The 18,289-nt window shown below is 47.8% G+C and overlaps 1 protein-coding gene across 16 annotated transcripts in view; it reads right to left on the bottom strand.

The window, feature by feature from the left end:
* pleca (plectin a) overlaps positions 1-18,289 on the bottom strand; it is a 93,156-nt gene that overhangs the window by 7,520 nt on the left and 67,347 nt on the right. For 11 of the 16 annotated variants that reach the window (XM_053861456.1, XM_053861458.1, XM_053861459.1 and 8 more), the window contains 26 exons: positions 14,535-14,650; positions 14,367-14,473; positions 13,587-13,706; positions 12,877-12,972; positions 12,021-12,148; positions 11,449-11,542; positions 11,218-11,372; positions 10,765-11,146; positions 10,494-10,571; positions 10,255-10,416; positions 10,079-10,183; positions 9,926-10,021; positions 9,729-9,854; positions 9,509-9,661; positions 8,561-8,715; positions 8,359-8,485; positions 6,956-7,139; positions 6,809-6,829; positions 6,232-6,389; positions 5,965-6,143; positions 5,747-5,885; positions 5,304-5,660; positions 5,154-5,237; positions 4,982-5,086; positions 4,076-4,174; positions 12-3,359 (listed from right to left, as the gene is read on the bottom strand). In XM_053861456.1, coding sequence (XP_053717431.1) covers positions 12-3,359; positions 4,076-4,174; positions 4,982-5,086; positions 5,154-5,237; positions 5,304-5,660; positions 5,747-5,885; positions 5,965-6,143; positions 6,232-6,389; positions 6,809-6,829; positions 6,956-7,139; positions 8,359-8,485; positions 8,561-8,715; positions 9,509-9,661; positions 9,729-9,854; positions 9,926-10,021; positions 10,079-10,183; positions 10,255-10,416; positions 10,494-10,571; positions 10,765-11,146; positions 11,218-11,372; positions 11,449-11,542; positions 12,021-12,148; positions 12,877-12,972; positions 13,587-13,706; positions 14,367-14,473; positions 14,535-14,650 — 6,874 coding nt within the window. The remainder of the gene's footprint in view (positions 1-11; positions 3,360-4,075; positions 4,175-4,981; positions 5,087-5,153; positions 5,238-5,303; positions 5,661-5,746; positions 5,886-5,964; positions 6,144-6,231; positions 6,390-6,808; positions 6,830-6,955; positions 7,140-8,358; positions 8,486-8,560; positions 8,716-9,508; positions 9,662-9,728; positions 9,855-9,925; positions 10,022-10,078; positions 10,184-10,254; positions 10,417-10,493; positions 10,572-10,764; positions 11,147-11,217; positions 11,373-11,448; positions 11,543-12,020; positions 12,149-12,876; positions 12,973-13,586; positions 13,707-14,366; positions 14,474-14,534; positions 14,651-18,289) is intronic. The other 5 variants (XM_053861457.1, XM_053861471.1, XM_053861473.1 and 2 more) reach the window with 1 other exon arrangement.

Raw genomic sequence — 18,289 nt, 5'->3', positions numbered from 1 at the left:
AAGTTACTTACCTCTTTGGACTTCTGCTGAAGCTCCTCGGACTGTTTTCGCAGGGTTTCACGCTCTTTTTCAAGCTCAGCGATGGCTTTCTTCAAGTCATCGGCCTCTTTGGTGCTCCGCAGCCTCTGTGACTCCAGCTTCTGAGCAACGGCTTGACTGGTTTGTTTCTCTGTATCTTGAAGAAGAGCTTTGGCCTCATCTGCCTGCTTTTTGAACTTCTTAGCCTCGTCCTCGGCTTTAGCCTGAGCATCGCTGAGCTCCTTCACTCTCAGCTTCAGCTTCTCAGCCTCGGCCGACACCTCCAGTTGCCTCTTTTTCTCGGCTTCCAGTGACTTTTGAAAGTCTTCTGTTTCCTTGTCGAGCCGTTGCTGGATCTGCTGCTTGTCCTCCAGGAGCTTTTTGGCCTTCTCCTGCGCCTGGTCCTTCTGTTTCTGGAGCTTCTCCGCCTCAGCCTTCAGTTTGGTCGACTCCTGAATGGCCAGCATCTTCTCCTTCAGCATCTTTTCCGCAAGCGCCCTCTGTTCAGCCAAGTCAGCCTCAGCCAGCTGCCGTTGTCTAGCCGCTTCCTCCGCAGCGAGGCTGAGCCGAGACGCTTCCTCGGCCAGACCCTTCATTTTCTCCGCCTCCTCCTCCAGCAACTTCTGCGAGCTGTCCTTGTCCTGCTGCATCAAACGCTGGTTTTCCACCTCAATCTTGAGCTTCAGTTTGAGGAGCTCGTCCATCTGAATCTTGATCTTGGACAGCTCCTCCGCCACAAGCTCTTTTTGCTTAACAGCGTCGCTCACTTCCCCCTTGACGCGCTGGAGCTCCTCGTCCAGCACAGCTTTCTGTTTGTCAGTTTCGTCCAGCTGCAGCTTCACGGTGGACAGCTCCTTCTCCACCTGTGACTTCTGTTTCAGCGCCTGCTCCGCTTCCTTCTTGTGTTTGGTCATCTCCGCATCCGCCTGCTGCTTTTGCTTCAGAGCCGCCGCCTCGGCTGCTGCTCGCTTGGACGCCTCTCCCTCCGCTTCTTTCCTCAGCCTCTCTGCATCCTTTTGAGCTTTAGCCTGTTTGGCCGCCTCGTCCTCTGCATTCTTTTTCTGTTTCTCAGCCTCTTCTGCTTTCTGGCGGAGCAAAGCAGCCTCTTTCTCGGCTTTTTCTTTGGCGAGCTCCGCTGCCTGCGCAAGCTTTTTAGCGTTTTCAAACTCTTCCTTCATCTTTTCCTGAGAGAGACTATCCTTCTTGTTCTTAGTGAGAACATCCTGAGCCTTCAGCTCGGCGGCACTTCGCTTCTGAACCGCCTCTTTCACCAGAACAACCTGGCGCTGTGCCTCTTGCTCTGCCTTCTCCTTCAGCTGGCTGGCCTCGGCTGCCAGCTTCTTGAGACGTTCCACTTCCTCTTGAGCCGCTTTGCATTGCCACGCGGCTTCTTCCTCTGCCGCTGTGATCCTCTTGACTTTCTCCTCAGCTTCCCGTCGTTTCTTCTCCTCCTCGGCGGCGAGTTGTTTCAGCCTTTCGGCTTCGTCTTCAGCTTTGAGTTTGCTCCTCTCAGTCTCCTCAGCGATGCCCTTCAGTTTCTTCAGTTCGCCTTCCAGATCCGCCTTCTCCTTGGACGCTTTCTCAAAGTTGATCTTAATAATGTGGATTTCTTCCTCGACGATTTTCTTTTGTCGTAAGGTCTCCTCGATGATGGTCTTCTGCCTGACTAGCTCGGAGTCCGAGGAGCTCTTCAGGTGAGTGATTTTCTCTGCGATGTCTTGTTTGTGCTGCGCCGCCTGATCCTCCAGCATCTTCCTCTGGTATGCTTCATCCTCCGCTTGCCTCTTGAGCCGCTCATTCTCCGCCTCCTTCGCCTTCAGAGCCATCTCCGCTTCAGTCTTGAGACGAGTCGCCTCATTAATGGCAGCCAGTTTCTCCTTCAGGATCTTCTCTGCCTCTGCTCTCTGTCGCGTGGCCTCATCCTCCGCGCTCTTCCTCTGCTTCTTCGCCTCTTCTGCGTCGGATCTGAGTCTGGCTGCTTCTTCTGCCAGCAGTTTCATCTTCAAGGCTTCGGACTCCAGGAGTTGCTTGCTCTTCTCGCTGGTTGACAGTGTCTCCTTCTCTGCCTTGATTTTCATCTGCAGCAGTGCATCCATCTCACTGCGGACCTTCGCCAGCTCGTCCTCCAGCTGCTTCTTCTGCTTCTCAGTTGCGTTGACATCGTTTTTCAGACGCTGGAACTCACTGTCCAACAAGCTTCTCTGGTTCTCAGCATGTTCAAAGTCGGACTTTAGCCGAACACACTCCTGCTCCGCGGATAGTTTTTGTTTGGCTACCTCTTCAGCGAATACCTTCTGCTTCTCCAGCTCCTTCTCAGCGTTCTCTTTTTGCTTGAGAGCGGCTTCTTCAGCTTTAGCCCTTTTTTTAGCGTCGCGCTCCGCCTCCATCTTTTGTCTTTCGGCCTCCTCTTGAGCCGCGCTCTTCTTCTGAGCTTCCTCTTCAGCTTGGAGCCTCAAGCGCAGCGCCTCGTTGGCCTTTTGTCGCCATGTTTCCAGCTCCTTCTCGGCCTGTTCCCTGGCCTTCCTCGCTTCTTCTTGCTGCCTCCTCAGTTGCTCGGCCTCCGCCTGCAGCTGCAGAACTGTTCCTTTCTCCTTCTCCAGAGACGCCTCCAGTCGCGTTGCCTTCTCATTAAAAGACACGGACGAGCTCTGTAGCTGCGCCACGGCACTCTTCTGCGCGACCTCCTCCACCACCTTGATCTGCCGGACTTTCTCTTCCTCCGCCTGTTTGACTCGCCGTTCCGCCTCCTCAGCTTGCATTCGTAACTTCTGCAGGTCATCCAGTGCTCTCTGCTTCTGTTTGGAAGCTTCCTTTTCTGCCTCAGATTTTTTCTTCAACTCGTCTTCTGCATTTTTCTTCTTCTGAGTCTCTTCAGCCACCTGCTTGCGAAGCCTCTCCGCCTCCTCCTGAGCAGTTTTCCGGAGTCTCTCTGCCTCTCCTGCCTTGTCTCTCAACTGCTGCAGCTCGTCCTCAGCCGTCGTCTTCTGCTTGATGGTGGACTCAAGTTGAATCCTGATGATGCGGATCTCCTCCTCGATCTTGGTGCGACTGATAAGTGCCTCCTCCAGCTGCTGAGTCTTGGACTTGATCTCTTGTTCGGACATGCGTTTGAGATGCTGCAACTCTTGTTGAATGCTCTGCTTCTGCTTCTCGGCGTCCACAGCCACGTCTTGTCTCTTGCTCGCTTCATTTTTCATCCTGAGCTTGAGCTCTTGTGCTTCTTGTTCGGCCTTTGCCACAGACTGAGCTTGAGCTTCGGCCATTTGTTTCTGCTTGTCCAACTCAGCCTGAATCTCGGCCAGACGCTTTCTTTCTGCCTCTTTTTCTTTCTCTGAAGTTCTCTGGATTCAGACAAGACAAAAGAAACACAATGCTGAAGAGTTCTTTTACATGAGTCACAGAGAGTCATGTGCGTCCTCTTCAAATTCAACAGGATACACAGACACATACATGATGCCTCGCCATATTGTGGATCACTTTTTGCTTAGGTGGATAACCAAAACCAAACGTTACTGAAGCCAAGAACCTTCCTGAGTTCTGGACCTCGAACTGGAAACTTAATAAGAAGAGACAAATCATGCATAACCAACAAAAAAATCTGTGGCACCCCACTGAAAAAAACAGCGACTTGTTGCCCTCTAGTGTCCGAAGAAAACATTAAAGTTAATATAAATAACATATTATATATTATTATTAACATTTTTTATCACAGCCAGATGTCAATCTTTATTTTTCATCCATGATGTGTTTCAAATTTCAAACATTTATTTTTTTTAAATCAAGCTGAAAAAGAAATGAACTTTTAATAAACCAGAAAGGTTCCAGTGTGATCATCAAGTTCCTGTCTTACTTACAATTTGGCGACGTAGTTGTCTTCGCATGGTTAATGAGTAGTGATTCCACATAGACACATAAAATTAAGCATTTTTTTCGTTATCAAAAGACTTTCATGAAGTCCTGAACCGCCCCTCTTAAACAAACATGGGCAGACTCCAAACTGGAAGACTTTGAAGGGCTGGTGATGCAACAAAGCTAGTTTTAAAGAGAGTGTCATTACCTCATCCTCCTCCAGGCGGCGCTGCATGTCAATGATGAACTTCATGTACTGACTGGTGAGAGTCATGAGCTCGCTGTAGCGTGTTCTCAGGGTCACATACTGAAAGAAAGAAGTGTGTAGATCAGACCTGGGCGAAGTGCAGTCCATGTTTTACCCAAAGTTCTGCAACACATCAAAGGATTTCCCACTATTTATGTTCTATAGTGGGAATAACATGTAAAAAAAAACTGGACAAATATACAGTTAAATAACATATTTCACTTTTTTTTCATCTGTCCTAGGCCCCTCACAACAGTTGTAAAATATGGCCCCTTTGGAACTTGCCCACTCATGGTGTAGATGGAGCTATTATTGATGGTTATTGTTAGTGCACTATGGTGAACAGGTTATGAGTGTAACCTCTGATCTCCGAAGTAACAGATGTCGGTTTAAGTATGGCTGGAGGATCAGTGAGATCAATGAGGTAAAGCCACATGGCAGGTGAGCATGTAAAATGACACATGCTAGACTGGCTTAAAGTCAACTCCAGCTGACATAACATGCAAATTATTAACATTTGTCAAACATAGAAACAGCAACAGTCTGTATTGCATTGTTTGTCATTGTATTGTATTACAATAAGTGGAGGGTAATTTGGGCATAACACTCTTAACTCCAAGAAATTCTCCTTGAACACTCAGACTCTCTTCCACCTGCATCAACTTTTCGGGTTTGGGAAGCTCCTGCGGGCCACACAAAAAGACACGGTCGGCCAGACTGGGCTCCTTGGCCTTGAGTTTGACGCATGTGACTGAAGGGCTCAGACCAGCAATAGAATAACTTTGATGTCATTCAGGCAACAATCTTTTCATCTGGACTCGGACAGAGTAGAGACACTGAATGCGTTTGAGTCAGGAATAAAGTCACCTCTTGAATGATGTCATCGGATGCACACTCCATTTTGGGTTTCTTCAGCGGCGAGGCGATCGGATCCTCAAGGGCTTTGTAGGTTAGAATCTGGAACTCGTAATCCTGAAAGGAGTAATGGAACACTCTTAGAGTCCAGCTGCTTTTGAGTCACTCACAGATCCCAACACACCTTAACGGAATCGATGTAAGACTTGGCATTTTTCTCACACTCCTCAATCCTGTCTTTGTTTTTCTCAATGTCTTCCAGGAGTTTCTGTGTCAATAGAGAGGAGAGATAAACGTTCCACCTGTTTGGCCACTAGAGGGCGCGTTGTTCTACCTTCTCCTCCGCCAGCTGCTTCTTCAGAGCCTTGCTGTCTCCGACGGGCACAGCGTGAAGCTTCTCCTGCCGCTGCCTCGCCTCCTCCAGCCAGCGGATCAGCCACTCGTAGCTCTCGGTGTAGGACTTCATGTTGCGCCTGAGGAGATCGAGCTCGCGCTGCCGGAGGTCCAGCTGGGCTAGCACCAGCTGCCAGCGCTCCAGGAGGCTGCTGACCAGCTGACGGTAGTGGTCAAGCTCAGCGTCACGCTCGCTGTGGATTCGGCTCATCTTGTCGTTGACCACCGACACTTTCTTCAGCTCCTCTTGCAGGTTCTCGAACACTTTCTGATCGTCGTCTGCTTCGGAACGCATTTTCTGTTTCACGAACGACAGAATTTCAAGTCTTCACATTCGTATTTCCTGCGCCGACTTCCCCAGCGTGACCTTGAACCAGCACCTACCTTAAGCTGGCTGCGATGGTTCTCCACTTCCTTCTCTTTAGAAGGAACCTTGCTGACGTCTCGAAGGCGAGTCTCATAGCTCTTCAGGGTGTCTTCTGCATCTTCAGTGTTCCTGATGACCACGTCCAAGCCCCTGAGCCTGAGAAGCAGGAGGGAAAATGTCTGTCAATGTGGAACCTGGAACTGGCAGATGCTCCTGGACGTTCTCCTGGCCTCACTTGTCCAGATAGATGGTAGACAGGCTGTAGACATGGTCCATTTTCTTCTGCGTGAGGTCCAGCTCAGACTGCAGCGTCGGCGCTGAGCTGGACAGCTGGGAAGACGCCAGGACTTCCTCTGCCTTCTCAGCCATAGAACCAAGCTCTTTCTTCAAGCCTTCCAACTCTGACTGCACCTTCTGTCATCAGGACAGAGAAACAGCTCGGTCAAGAAGCTCATTCCACTGAAAGAACCGAGAACAGACAAGACTTGAGGAAGTATCTGACCATTTGCTCTGCAGTCTTCTGGGCGCAGGCCTTGATAGGTTCCTTGTTAATAGGCTGGCGAAGGCGTGCAACGGTTCTGTTTTCGCAACCTTCCAGTTTCAAGCGAAGGTCTTTGATCTTGGTCAGGTAAGACCTGCACAGAGACTCGTCTTGTTCGCCTGTTTGGAGACACGAGGCGTTACACAGTTGTGAGCCCGAATTGACAGACTAAACCACTAAACATAAAAACCACAACAAAGAGTGATCAGGTCAAATTCTAGAGATGACACCGACTAACAGAATTGGTTCCAGTCTTCCATCACATCCTAGGACACACTCAGCTTCAGGGGTTGAACTACAGAGCGTGAGGTAAAAAGCTTTAACAAACACACAGTTTTCAGTTCAATACAGAGACCGTAACATGCTTTATTAGTTCACCATACTGAGTCACTGGGAACATTGGACCACTGAACCCATGCACAAAGACAAGGACAGATGATTGAAGGTGTGAGTCGGAACAACTTCAGCAAGAGTGGAGAAGAATATGGAGGGCAAGGTGACGCCTCACACAGACACGCTGGTGTAGACTGTTCCTTACCTGCTCTGGGCAGCACAAAGTCTGAAACACGAATCCGACAGTCAAATGAGATTCAGCATGAATTCACTTCACATGAATTCATGATCGCGGCTGGATCAAATCGATGAGATGATGTGGGAGATAGAAATGAGTGGCATGAGGACCGACCTTGTTCTGCAGAGGTGACCAGAGTGTTGTAGTGCTGGTTGGCTTTGTTGTAGTTGGACTCCACTTGCATGCGGTCCTCTGCCCCAAACATCTGGGAGTCCTGGCTGTCGCGAAGGAAGTCCTGGTAGTGCTGCTCCAGGTTCCTCAGGGCCAGCCGGTACTCCTCCACTCTCAGGGTCTTGAACTGGAAACACAAGCACAGGTGATGTCGCAGGTTCAACACAGTCACTCTGGGAGTGTGAGGTGTAGATCAGCGTTTTTCAACCGGATGTGCCTCTAATTTGACCACACACTTTCATCACAGTCACCAAAGTCTGTCTGCACTACAGACCTAACAGAGCTAACAGCTAACTCACTTCAAAATATTATTGATACTCATTGACTGTCGAAGCTTGCTTTGTGGTTAAAAATTGGCGCAAAACTAAATGCACTACAAAATAAAAGTGCTCCAAAATGTGAAGAGAGAAAGAATCATTGTTTTAATGAAGCAAGTTGAGGCAACGAATGCTAAGGATTTGTCTGGAAACTCTACACTACAATAAAATCATGCAAAAGAGAAGTGATAAAATCGAAAGTAAATAAATCATGATAAATGTTGCCGTATTACCCGCCCATTTCATAACAACCGAGGGTCAGTAGCTAGTTTTTCACAGATGAATAGGGATTTTCTATAGGACTTTCAGGACAAGTACACTTTGGCCAAGGTTCCTCTGATGTTGTGCCTCAGGATTTTTTCAGTGAACCAAGGGTGCCGTGGCTAGAAAAAGGTTGAACACTGGTGTAGATGATGGAGACTGGCTGCGCTAAAGTCAGAGATGGTGGACTGTGTTCTCCTGGTTGGTTCAAGCATCACCAGGTCTTGCTCACAAGTGAAGGGTGGAGTGTGAGATGGCAGATGGACAATAACAGCATTTTCAGTCATGAGGACTCTACACCGTCATGAAGAGAGAGCTGAACCAAAAGACAAAGCTCTGCATGTTCCTACGTTCACCACTGGCCATGAACTTAAGGAGGTGAGGGAGACAAGATACAATGCTATTCCTCCGCATGCTGGCTGGACTCTCTCTTTGAAATACAGTGAGAAGCTCAGTCCTCCAGGAGAGACTCAGTGGAGAACTGGCTTGGGCATCTTTTCGCCCTCCTACTGTAGATGAGGTGTGCTGCCTGAATGCCTTGGATCAGACCCAGGACGCCTGAGAGTGACCGCCATTTGGCACCAAAACATCTCAGTATTTCATCAGAAGAACTGAAGGGGGTTTCTGAGGAGAGGCAAGTGTCTCTGCCCCCATGGCCAGACCTCAGGTAAGCAGCTGATGTAAAACATTAGATTCCAACATCCCACTTGTATCACTCTGTACACTACACAAACAAACTCGGAATATCACGAGTGAAGTTGTTCTTACCATGGAGATGTTCCAGGTCTTGATGATGTGGATGTCCCTCATCAAGTACTGCCAGGACAGCAGGCTCCTCAGGTCCACATACATCGTCTGCCATATCGTCTGCAGCTTCTGCAGGTTCCCGTCCAGCCTGAGAGCCAAACAAACGTTAGCGCTCCGAGCATGGGCACTTGCCGGTGGGCGGGACTCGAGCCAGGCCTCTCACCCTGCCACGCTGTTCACAGCGTCCTTATTGGTGGGTGACACGAGGAAACAGATGGACGGCACAGACGCTTGGCTGCCTTTGTCGTTCAGAACTTTCCAGGTGAAGGGCTGCGAGTTGTCCAGCAGGGCGCACTCGTCTCCCCGGTGAACAGTGATCTGGACAGCGACCACAATTCAGCCGGATTAATGACTTACATTGCTAGTTAAAGCCCTTTTGAAGAGCAGTAATGTGGACTACAGTAAGTCAGAGGTTCTTAACCGTTTTGATCTTTCCCCGAACAAATAGAGCCTGGGCCCATTCAATAGAATTGATTCATTACTCTTGATTTCATTTGCGACCAATAACCTAATCTACTTACATGTAAACAAAACCTTGTGAAATGTCATGAAACCATGTGATCATCGCAAAGATATTTATTCATCATACAAAAGTCTAAGCAGCAGCAGAACCAGGTGCAAGTCATATTCATCAAATTTACTAAAAAAAAAAAAAAAACCTTGATGCAAACTATTGAGAGATTTGGAAAAACTGAATAAAATCTGAATAAAATAAATGTAATAAAACCATATCTAAATATCATAAAATGAAAATAATATAGTTTATTTAAACTGCAAAGAAGATATAAGTTAAGTGTAAATGAAAGTATCACCATAAAATGTTCAAATTAATTTTCAAAACTGCTTCAGTTTTGACTGTTGTGGGCGTCATCACTTTCTTTATCATTTTTTTCTTTTCAAGACCTTCTCCATAGTTGTCAATTCAGTGACTACTACTGCCACCAGATGAGGCTAATGGATTAAAACTGAGTGTCTTGCAGCCCTCATGGCCCAAAAAGCGTAAAACAAAAAACTTTTAGCGGCCCTCTAGGAGGCGCTCATGGCCCAACTATGGGCCCCGGCCCCATGGTTAAGAATCACTGGACTAAGTAACAGCCTGAACAACCATCACCTCCATCTGTTTGAAGTCGCAGACGGCCTGGATGGGCAGTTTCCCTTTGATCGGAGTGGCAGGATTCCGAGGCTTCAGCTGGATGATGGTTTTGGCTCTTCGCTTCAGACCTTCCAGATGAGTTTTGAACTCTGCCAGCTGTTCTTTCTCATCCTGCGGGGGACACACGGGCGCACATGAATAACGTTCAGAAGAGCTGGTGTCTTCCCTGACATCGCACCGCGGCGTCCTGCAGGAGGTCCTCCAGCCTGGTGACCGTGACGGAGCGGTCGCACGTGTACTTCCTCTTCATGGTGTCCTGCATCTTTTTCATTCGGTCCTCTGTCTCTTTAACATCTGAGAAAAACTGAAAAATACAGGAACATATGCTTCAGTGGCCGTATGCTAATATGCTAATAGGAAAACATGATCGGGAACCTGGAAGTAGGCGGTGTTTTCTTTCAGGTGGGTTTCAATGCAGCAGCACAGCTGGAGGATCCAGCTCCACTGAGTTTGCAAGGCAGCAGTGAACGCCTGAAGAGAAGCAGATGTTAGTCCTTGTCTTGCCTTCACTCGAGATAAGAGCCTGACCTCTATGGTCTTCCTGGCGGGATGTCCGTCTCGCAGCAGTTTGTCTCCAGTGGCCTGGACCCCGTTCATCTTCTTCTCCCGCAGCTCCAGCTCTCTCATCAAGCCCTGCCGAGAGTCGAGTTGAGGAATCGGTGCACTGGAGCTCAAGACGGCTGTCATAAGAGCCGGGTATCTACCGAGTAGTTTTCTTTCTTGGAAGGCATGTTGGTGTTGCGCTCGCTCCAGTCATAGTTGACCTCCTCTTCTTCTTTGTCGTTCAGCCACATCAGCTCTTTGGTAGCGGCGACCACGAAGGCGTGAAGCTGGTCCAGGTACCGCAGGCGAGCCTTGGAGGCAGTCTGAGGGAAGCGCGATGGAAAAAGTGAGTAAGTGACCACCCTCACCACGATTCTCCTCTAAATGCTCACACCCTTACCAGGAGCTTGCCGTACTCCAGTTCAAGTCGGCCCAGATAGTCGCGGTAGGCTGCTTTGCTAGCAGGCGAGAGCTGACTCTGAAACAGAAACAAACTGAAAGTCAGCCCAACAGAGCAAGTCTTTTTTATTAAGTTAAGTTATTAGACAAATAATGCCAGTTAGAATACAATTATTTACAAGTTTTGATCTTAAAAAGTCCAAGTGATACAAGTGCTCCATTAGCAGAAATGCTAATGTAGCTTGAGCTAGCGATGAACAACTACGCCATACCTCATCAGACTGGGCTCTTTCTATCTTGGACCTGAACTCCTCAATGGACAGGTGAAGCCCGCGATGGCTGCCCAGCTGGGACTCCACAGTCGGCAGGTCCGATCCCCACTCTCCATCGTCCACCCGACGCTGATTCTCTTCCACCCAGCCCAGCAGATCTTGGACGTATCGCATGGTGACCTCATCCAGTTCCGGCCGCAGAGTGACGGGGGCCTGCTGCACGACTTGGACATTCTCTGCTCCGGTTTTGTGGATGTGGCCCATTTGGACGTGGGTCATTTGCATCTGGGTCAAGGGGACCTGGCTGGTGGTCACGCCGGACTTGAGGCGAAGGTTGTACTCACTCCGGAGGTTGACCAGCCGCTCGTGGAGACGGTACACTCTAGAACCAAAAACAGATGAGACATTTTCACAGTAATGTGAGCAGCCATTGGACTAAATGATGAAAGTCACCTGCGATACATCTGCTCGGCCTGCAGGTGGCGCCCATCCTTAAGAAGCTGGACGTCATTGAACAGGAACCTGATCATGCTTTCTGCCTTCTCCAGGTCAGCCTCCATCTCAGAAGCGTGCTGGGCGGGTTTCCCCGAGCTCAGCATCCTAACATCCTGAAACCGCCCCCCCAAAAAAACATTTAAATCTTCAAACTATCTTTTCCATTCGCGTCAGAGTCGGGGCTCTCACCGTCTGCAGCAGAGCTTCCACCTGGTTCAGTTGCTCCTCACACACCCCAGACTCCATCTGGACCTTGCTGACCACCCTCTGCAGTCGCTCCAACCTGCAGAAAAGAAAGTGGGTAAAAGACTCATCAAACCATCTTAAAATAACAAAAAGGGCATCAGCCTCTTTTGCGGAGGGAATATTTAAAGTCGTATCCCTGATGCAGGAAAGCCATGTTGCTGCGCTCGGAGTCAGCAGGAATTAAAATTTCGAAACTCTGCAGACACTCGAAGGGAGATGGAAACTACGCCCCTGCTAATCCAAATAAACTCACCAAGTGACTGTTTTATGACTTTGTTGCCACGGCAACTATCATGTGCCCGACCTATTTACACAACAACTGTCGAGGCTGCGAAAAGTGGGCACGTTTTTTTTTTTTACCCGTGACTCATCTTCAAGGTCACTTCACCACTCATCCCATGATTTATTTCAACCGTTTCCTGGCTTGTGCTTATTCATGTTTTTTTTTTTTTTGACTGGGATTGTGGCTTGGCTCAAGAGGGCATGTGATGAGCGTCTGTGGACAGACAGCTTGCCTTTCAAACTCCATCCTCAGGAGGCGCTCCCGCTCCAGGATGGCCACGTGCAGTCGTCCCCATTCCTTCTCCACGTCGAAGGGATGGTAACCTGGTGGTATCTTGACGTGACCAGCCTGGACCGCCGCCTGGAAATACAATATATTTTTTTCATTTTAAAGCTTCTGGTCTCACAAAAGATTCCCTGCACACATGGCTTGGCAAACCCCTTTTTGGCGTCGGGCAAGGCCCATCATGACTCGGCCAGAATCCAGATCATCTTGTGCCTCTCGGGGTCTGGTGACTACTTCTTTTAAATCTGTTGCCCTCCTTGATCTGAGACCTCTTTGTACCATGCTCCAGACGAAATACAAGGGTCGTTGAAAAACACGAAGCTCTCCACTATGATAAGGTTAAATGTTCTCCAGACAAGCCAGAAAATTTGCTTTCACTCCTGCTGCTCCTCTGACCTCACAGTCGGCACTACCCATGCCACCTTATCTGGGGTCTCTTCTTCACCTCTGTTGAGATTTATCCACTACCCTGGATGATCTCGGCCTCCCTCTAACTCACTCTTTCTTGCTTCTCTTCTATCCAGCTCATAACTCGCCAGTATCTCCTCCCTACTGTCACAACAGATGTCTATGTCATCAGCAAACATCAATGTCCACAAAGGCTCCTCAACTTGATTCCTCTGCAGTCCTCCTTCTTAAAAACTGTAAAAGACATTACACCACACCACAGAGACTATTTCAACCACATTACCATTACAATTTTAGAAGCCCTCCCAAATCCAAACCAAGTCAAAGGTCAAGCTTTGATGGGGAAAGAGCACGAAAGCAGGAGCATCTCAAACTCATTTATGGAGCAGACTCACCTCAAAAGACTTGAAGATCTGTTTGGAGCGGTTCTTGTCCGCCTCTTTTGCAGGAAGTTCTGTTTCCTTGAACTTCAAAAACTGTCGCCAAAGAACCTGCGAGGGAGGCAGAAATGTTCATTTGTCTGTTTCAAGAAGTCACATCACACACTTTGTTCTCGTGGTCCTGGGTCAACTTTCTAGGGTGGAAGACACCATCGGCGGCACTAGTATCAGACTGAAATGATGTGCTCATAGCACTACAATAAGGGCTATTGCTAAGGCGTTTAGCAGTGGGGGTCATGTGTGGCCACCTTAGCACTGTAGTTTCCCTTCACTGAAAACTATGGAGGAACAACCCCTTCTGATCGACAACTTCAACTGGAGAAACCACCAGACTACAGCCATTACTCATGAGACCATCTTTTTCTTTCGGCTTCTCCCTTCAGGAGTTGCCTCAGCGGATCATCTTCCTCCATCTCACCCTGTCCTCTGCTTCCATTCTCTCAACAAACGTCTGGAATTCATATGACCTAGTTTGCTGGCCTGTAGAGCAGCTTCTATGGCCGTGACCTGCCTCATGACCCAAGTTGTTTTCAGAATTCTGATGATGAATGAGATGCCTGATGAGGACTCTTTCACTAGTACTTCAAAGGTAAAATATTGCGCTTGATCATCCCCAAAACAATTTCAGATGTCTTCAAAAAGACAGATTGTCCCGGGCTGTTTACCTCAATCTCCTCGTAGTTGGTGGGGAACTTTCTCTCTTCGAAAACAAGGATGTGGTGTCTCATCCACTGCAGCAGCATGGTGACCAGCTCGTAGTACTCCTGCCACCGCAGCTCCAGCTCCTGCAACATACAAGTACACGTAGTTTATTTGCTGTCCACCAAACTGGATTGAAGAGATCAACACAACAGAGCACACTGACAATTCAGCGCATGAAAATGTGAAATAAAACACTGAAAAAAATATCCACATCAGCCAGAACATTGTGACAGGTATGCCACGGAGGTAGGTACAGTCTACAGTCGCACAGCAACGGGGCCATAAACCACCATTTTGGTAAACCGGTTTTCAGTTCTGAGAACGACCGACTCCTGAGGAACCTTCTGAGTTCCTGTGCCCACCTGCCTCGCGACATGTTTGTCAGAGCGCCAAGACACAGTGGTTCCTGGGGAACTATCCCAAAACCCTACTGTGGAGAATGAACTAAAAAGGTTCTAGTAATAATGATATTTAGTCTCTAAGTGATAAATTCCTACTGGGAACAGAACTAGGATTCTGATCTGACCTCCCACAAAGACAGGTCACTTTTCCATCCTGCAGAAAGCAAATGCTGAATAGAAAGAGGTCATGCAGGTCAAACAGCGTCTAATGCAGCTGTGAAGCAGTGGTCATAATGTTACGGCTGGTCAGTATATTCAGCTGCTTACTGTATATACAGCAGCTAGTTAACACAAAAAGGGGTGACAGTCACATTCAAAATGGCCGAATGGTTGGCGACTCACGTTGGCTTTCACGCCCTGCTGAACATCCGGCACTCTGGGCATGACATCATACAGCGATGAGACGTACGTGATGATGGACTTCTCATCGGGATGAGGGACGTCAACATCTACGACAACAGTTAATCGATGAGTCGCCGAGATGATGGAGAAGCTTCGCTGAAGACTCACCTTCGGGGTCCAGCAGTCTGGTGACGCCGAGCTCTTTCTCGGCCACGCTGAAGGCCTGCTCCAGGTTCTCATGGTTGGTCTGACGGTAAACTTTGTTCATGTCGATCACATTGGGCCTGCAAGCACAAACCAGGGGTGAGCGAGTCGTGGTTTATCATTCCATTCTCGGCGGTCTGGTCATCACAGCTTGGACAGGATGGCAGTCTAGACAGGCAGGTTAATCTCGACCTGGGCTCTCAAACTCAACCTACTTTGGGGCTTGACTCAAAGTCTGAGAGACAAGCTACATAGCCCTAAAAAGAGGGGGTGGGGTCTGTGTACAGCTGGGATGTCTTTTCAATCCAGACAGTATGAACACAAAGAATTCACAAAATAACGTGAGTAAAGTTCGTAACGTGACATGTATGATTTGTTAAACTCATACTTTCGATATGCTGTATCGGAAAACTGTTGCTCTACAATATGGGAACAAGGGAAGAGACACATTTGGTGTGAAAGGGTTGCACCTTCTTCGCATTTCTAGCAGCATGTTTTAGGCAACGTGTGTCACATGACATGCTGACGGAAGAAAATCCCTGGCAAATCGCGGCATGACCGATCAAAGAACAGATTTTACTCTGACATATGAAGAATGGGAAAATGACCAAACTCAATAATGAAACCTGAAGTGGAAGAGAAGCTGGAATTCCTGACCCAGCAGATGGCGCCACTGACGGTGGAGACACCAATGACCAAATCTATCTTTTAGTATACTTAGTGTACTCATAGAATATACCATGAAACCGACACCACTTGGTGGCAGCGCACAGTTTTTGGACGTCGGTTCATGACAATTTTGTAAAACTTAGTAACTTTATGTGTCATGGCGTAAGTACTCTGTATCACTGAGTATTGAAATGCAAGTACTCGTACACAACTCTTGTTGGAAAAAACTGGTATCGGAGCACCCCTACTTCCATAGCAGACAATGTTGTCCATGTTGACCATAAGACCCGCCCCCCCCGCACACTCTTCCGCTAGGTGGTTGCAAGTAGCATAACCAGTGTCACCGAATCGCGATTGGTGGGACTGAAACCTTGCTGTTGCTTCAATGGGCTCCTCTGCTGAAGCATCTGAGCTCAGATGGTGAGCCACAACAGATCATCCAATGGGAATGTGGTCAGCAGGTCGTGAGTTTGAGACCTGTGAGCAAATGCCACATGAATTTGGCAACTCTTATTTGGTCCCATGAGAACTAGATGAGGCTATAACTGACTTTAAATGACACTTTGATTACAAATATGAAATCAAAACTCCTTTCAAACTGATGTCAGCAAATTGCTAAAACTGTTAAAAATATCTCAAGCCAAAGTCTGTACACAACAGAGGATTTGTTTTGTCTTGACTTGTTTAGTCTCCAGCATCACGGACAAGTACGTTGTGAGGACTCGAGGCCACTGCACCACCCAAAGAGGCTTGTCAAAAATCAGCTGATACTTCAATCATGAAATCTGGCTGGATGTGGGAGCGAGCGTGTACAAGCATGAGCAGCTAGCAACCCTCAGGTACCAAAGACAACAGAATCCCCGAAAAGTGTAGCAGAGCCTCTGCAGAGACCTGCACCAGTGGCAGCAAAAACCAGCGAGTGTTAGTACATTATCGTTCCTCTGTGGACGTAGTGTTGTTCAGCAGAAGGTCGCGCGTGTCTCTCCAGAAGGCCAGCCTGTCTGTGAGAGAGCCGCTCCCGGCTCAGGTGGGCACGGCGACCCACTGATCCTCCTTCATGCTCCTGAGTCAGGAGGCCACGGCTGGAAGCGGCGTCACGACTGAGAGAGCTGTGACTGGAGTAGAGGGAGGTGTCAGTGGGTATGTCCTCACAGACCATGATGACCCTGTCGTCCAGGTCACTGACGGAGCCCGCCATGCTGCTGGAAGCGCTGTTGAGCCGCCGCTTGGAGTGAAACCGTCTCTTCAAGCTCAACATTCTCCGTGTGCTTTTAATCCTCCAGAATGTAAAAAAAATCCCTAAAAACGTCCGTCTCAGCGGAGCCCGTCGTCTGAACTGGGGAAGGATCTGCAGCCGACTGACGGGCGTTCTGGAGTTTTGCTTAAACCTGCTGCATTTCCCTGAAGGCTATCCTTTTTTTCCCCTCTGCGACACGCCCACTACGCCTGAGAAATGTCTCGCATCCATTTACAACCGCACATGAGGTCAACATGTGTGCTGCGACTGGTAATTAAAGATCTTTTTTTCTTGAAGAGGAAATCAGAACCAGGAAACAGATTATATAATCTCAGGTCCACAGAAACCTTCTCAACATGGATGAGAGATTTAATCCTTCTGTTTGACCTGTGGTCTCCTTGGAGCTGCTGGTGAAACCTTTAACCCTCTGAGGACTGCAGTCACCTGGCTTTATTTTCATATTTAAAAGGCGCTATATGGGTGAGTACTATTGCCTCTGTCTACAAAATATATGTGCAAAACTATTGAACATCTAAACAACAATGAACTCTCAGGTTGGTCACTGACACATACAAAATGGAGAGTGAATTTAATTCAGACTTGTTGCTGAAAAAAATGGGTGAACTATGTCGCTCCTAAAAAAACAGGTTTTATTTTATGGACCATTTACATTGAGCCACAAATCAGATTATTTTTGCTAATATTTTCTTATTAATAAATCAAAAAGGTACTTAACTATACTATGTCATTTAAATTATTGGTGAATAGCAGTCTATTTTTAAAAACACACTATGAAAAATAAAAAATTACCCAAGAATTTAGGATAAGGATTTGGTAAATGCTTAGATCAGCATAGTTCAACCATGGTAGCCAAAACTGCGATCGCAATGAAGATTTAAATAATTTTGCAGCTTGCTTACGAACACAAACTATTCAGGTCAGACTTCAGGTGTGCCACCGTAGCTGCCGGCAACTTGCGAGAGTCCTGAACTGTAACTCAAACTGGTCTCAAATGAAACCATTTTAAGACTTGCTTTCTGACTCCCTTCACCCTCTCTCTCTTGGTTTGAGCGTCGTCGTGCATGTGCATGCCATACATCATTGGAAAGTTCTTTTCATCCGACAGATTCCGCTTGAATCTTTAGGATCCTTTAGGAGTTATTGTACTGAGTGGGGCAGCATAACTCCTAAGGCATGTGCGGGAGAATCTGGTCCGTGTTTGGGCGGCCCAACTGCAGATCTGCTGCAGGCTACCGTTACGAGCGTTACATGAGCCCAGTGCTCCAGTTCCCCACTTTCAGGTGCAGTTTTTTAATTGGAAAAACCTCTAGCTGGTGGTGACAGGACCGTAAATAAAGGGCTGGAAAATGAAGTGAACCAGCTGCGCAGGACCCACTGGCTCTACACTGAGTAACTTGACGGTGACACCCTTTGTTTTAATAAGTCAGCAGACTGAACTGAAATTTGATTTGTGTGGCACAAAACAACATTTCAATATGAGCTCACGGTGCAATAGTGAGAAATCAAGGCTTTGGGTTGCTCCTCTATTCAGCTAAATGTTATGCAACATTAGCTGCGTAGCATTTCTGTCAAATATCTTCTCTGACAGTAATCACACTTCTTTATGCTTCTATCTCTCTATCAACACGATACTTTGGCAAGCACACTCCCTGCAGTATAAAACGCATGCTTACATTCCTGTTTCAAAAAAGTGCAAAAGGTTAAAGTGGAAACTCATATCCTGCGGTGCTTCAAGTCCAAGTTGAGGCACGATTCTTGGAGGCAAGTTTGGCAGTCGCACCGCACATCGCTG

Source organism: Synchiropus splendidus, chromosome 4 (genome assembly GCF_027744825.2).
Source record: "Synchiropus splendidus isolate RoL2022-P1 chromosome 4, RoL_Sspl_1.0, whole genome shotgun sequence".
In the NCBI taxonomy this organism is placed as follows: Eukaryota; Metazoa; Chordata; class Actinopteri; order Syngnathiformes; family Callionymidae; genus Synchiropus; species Synchiropus splendidus.
This window is presented reverse-complemented; position numbering and strand designations above follow the sequence as displayed.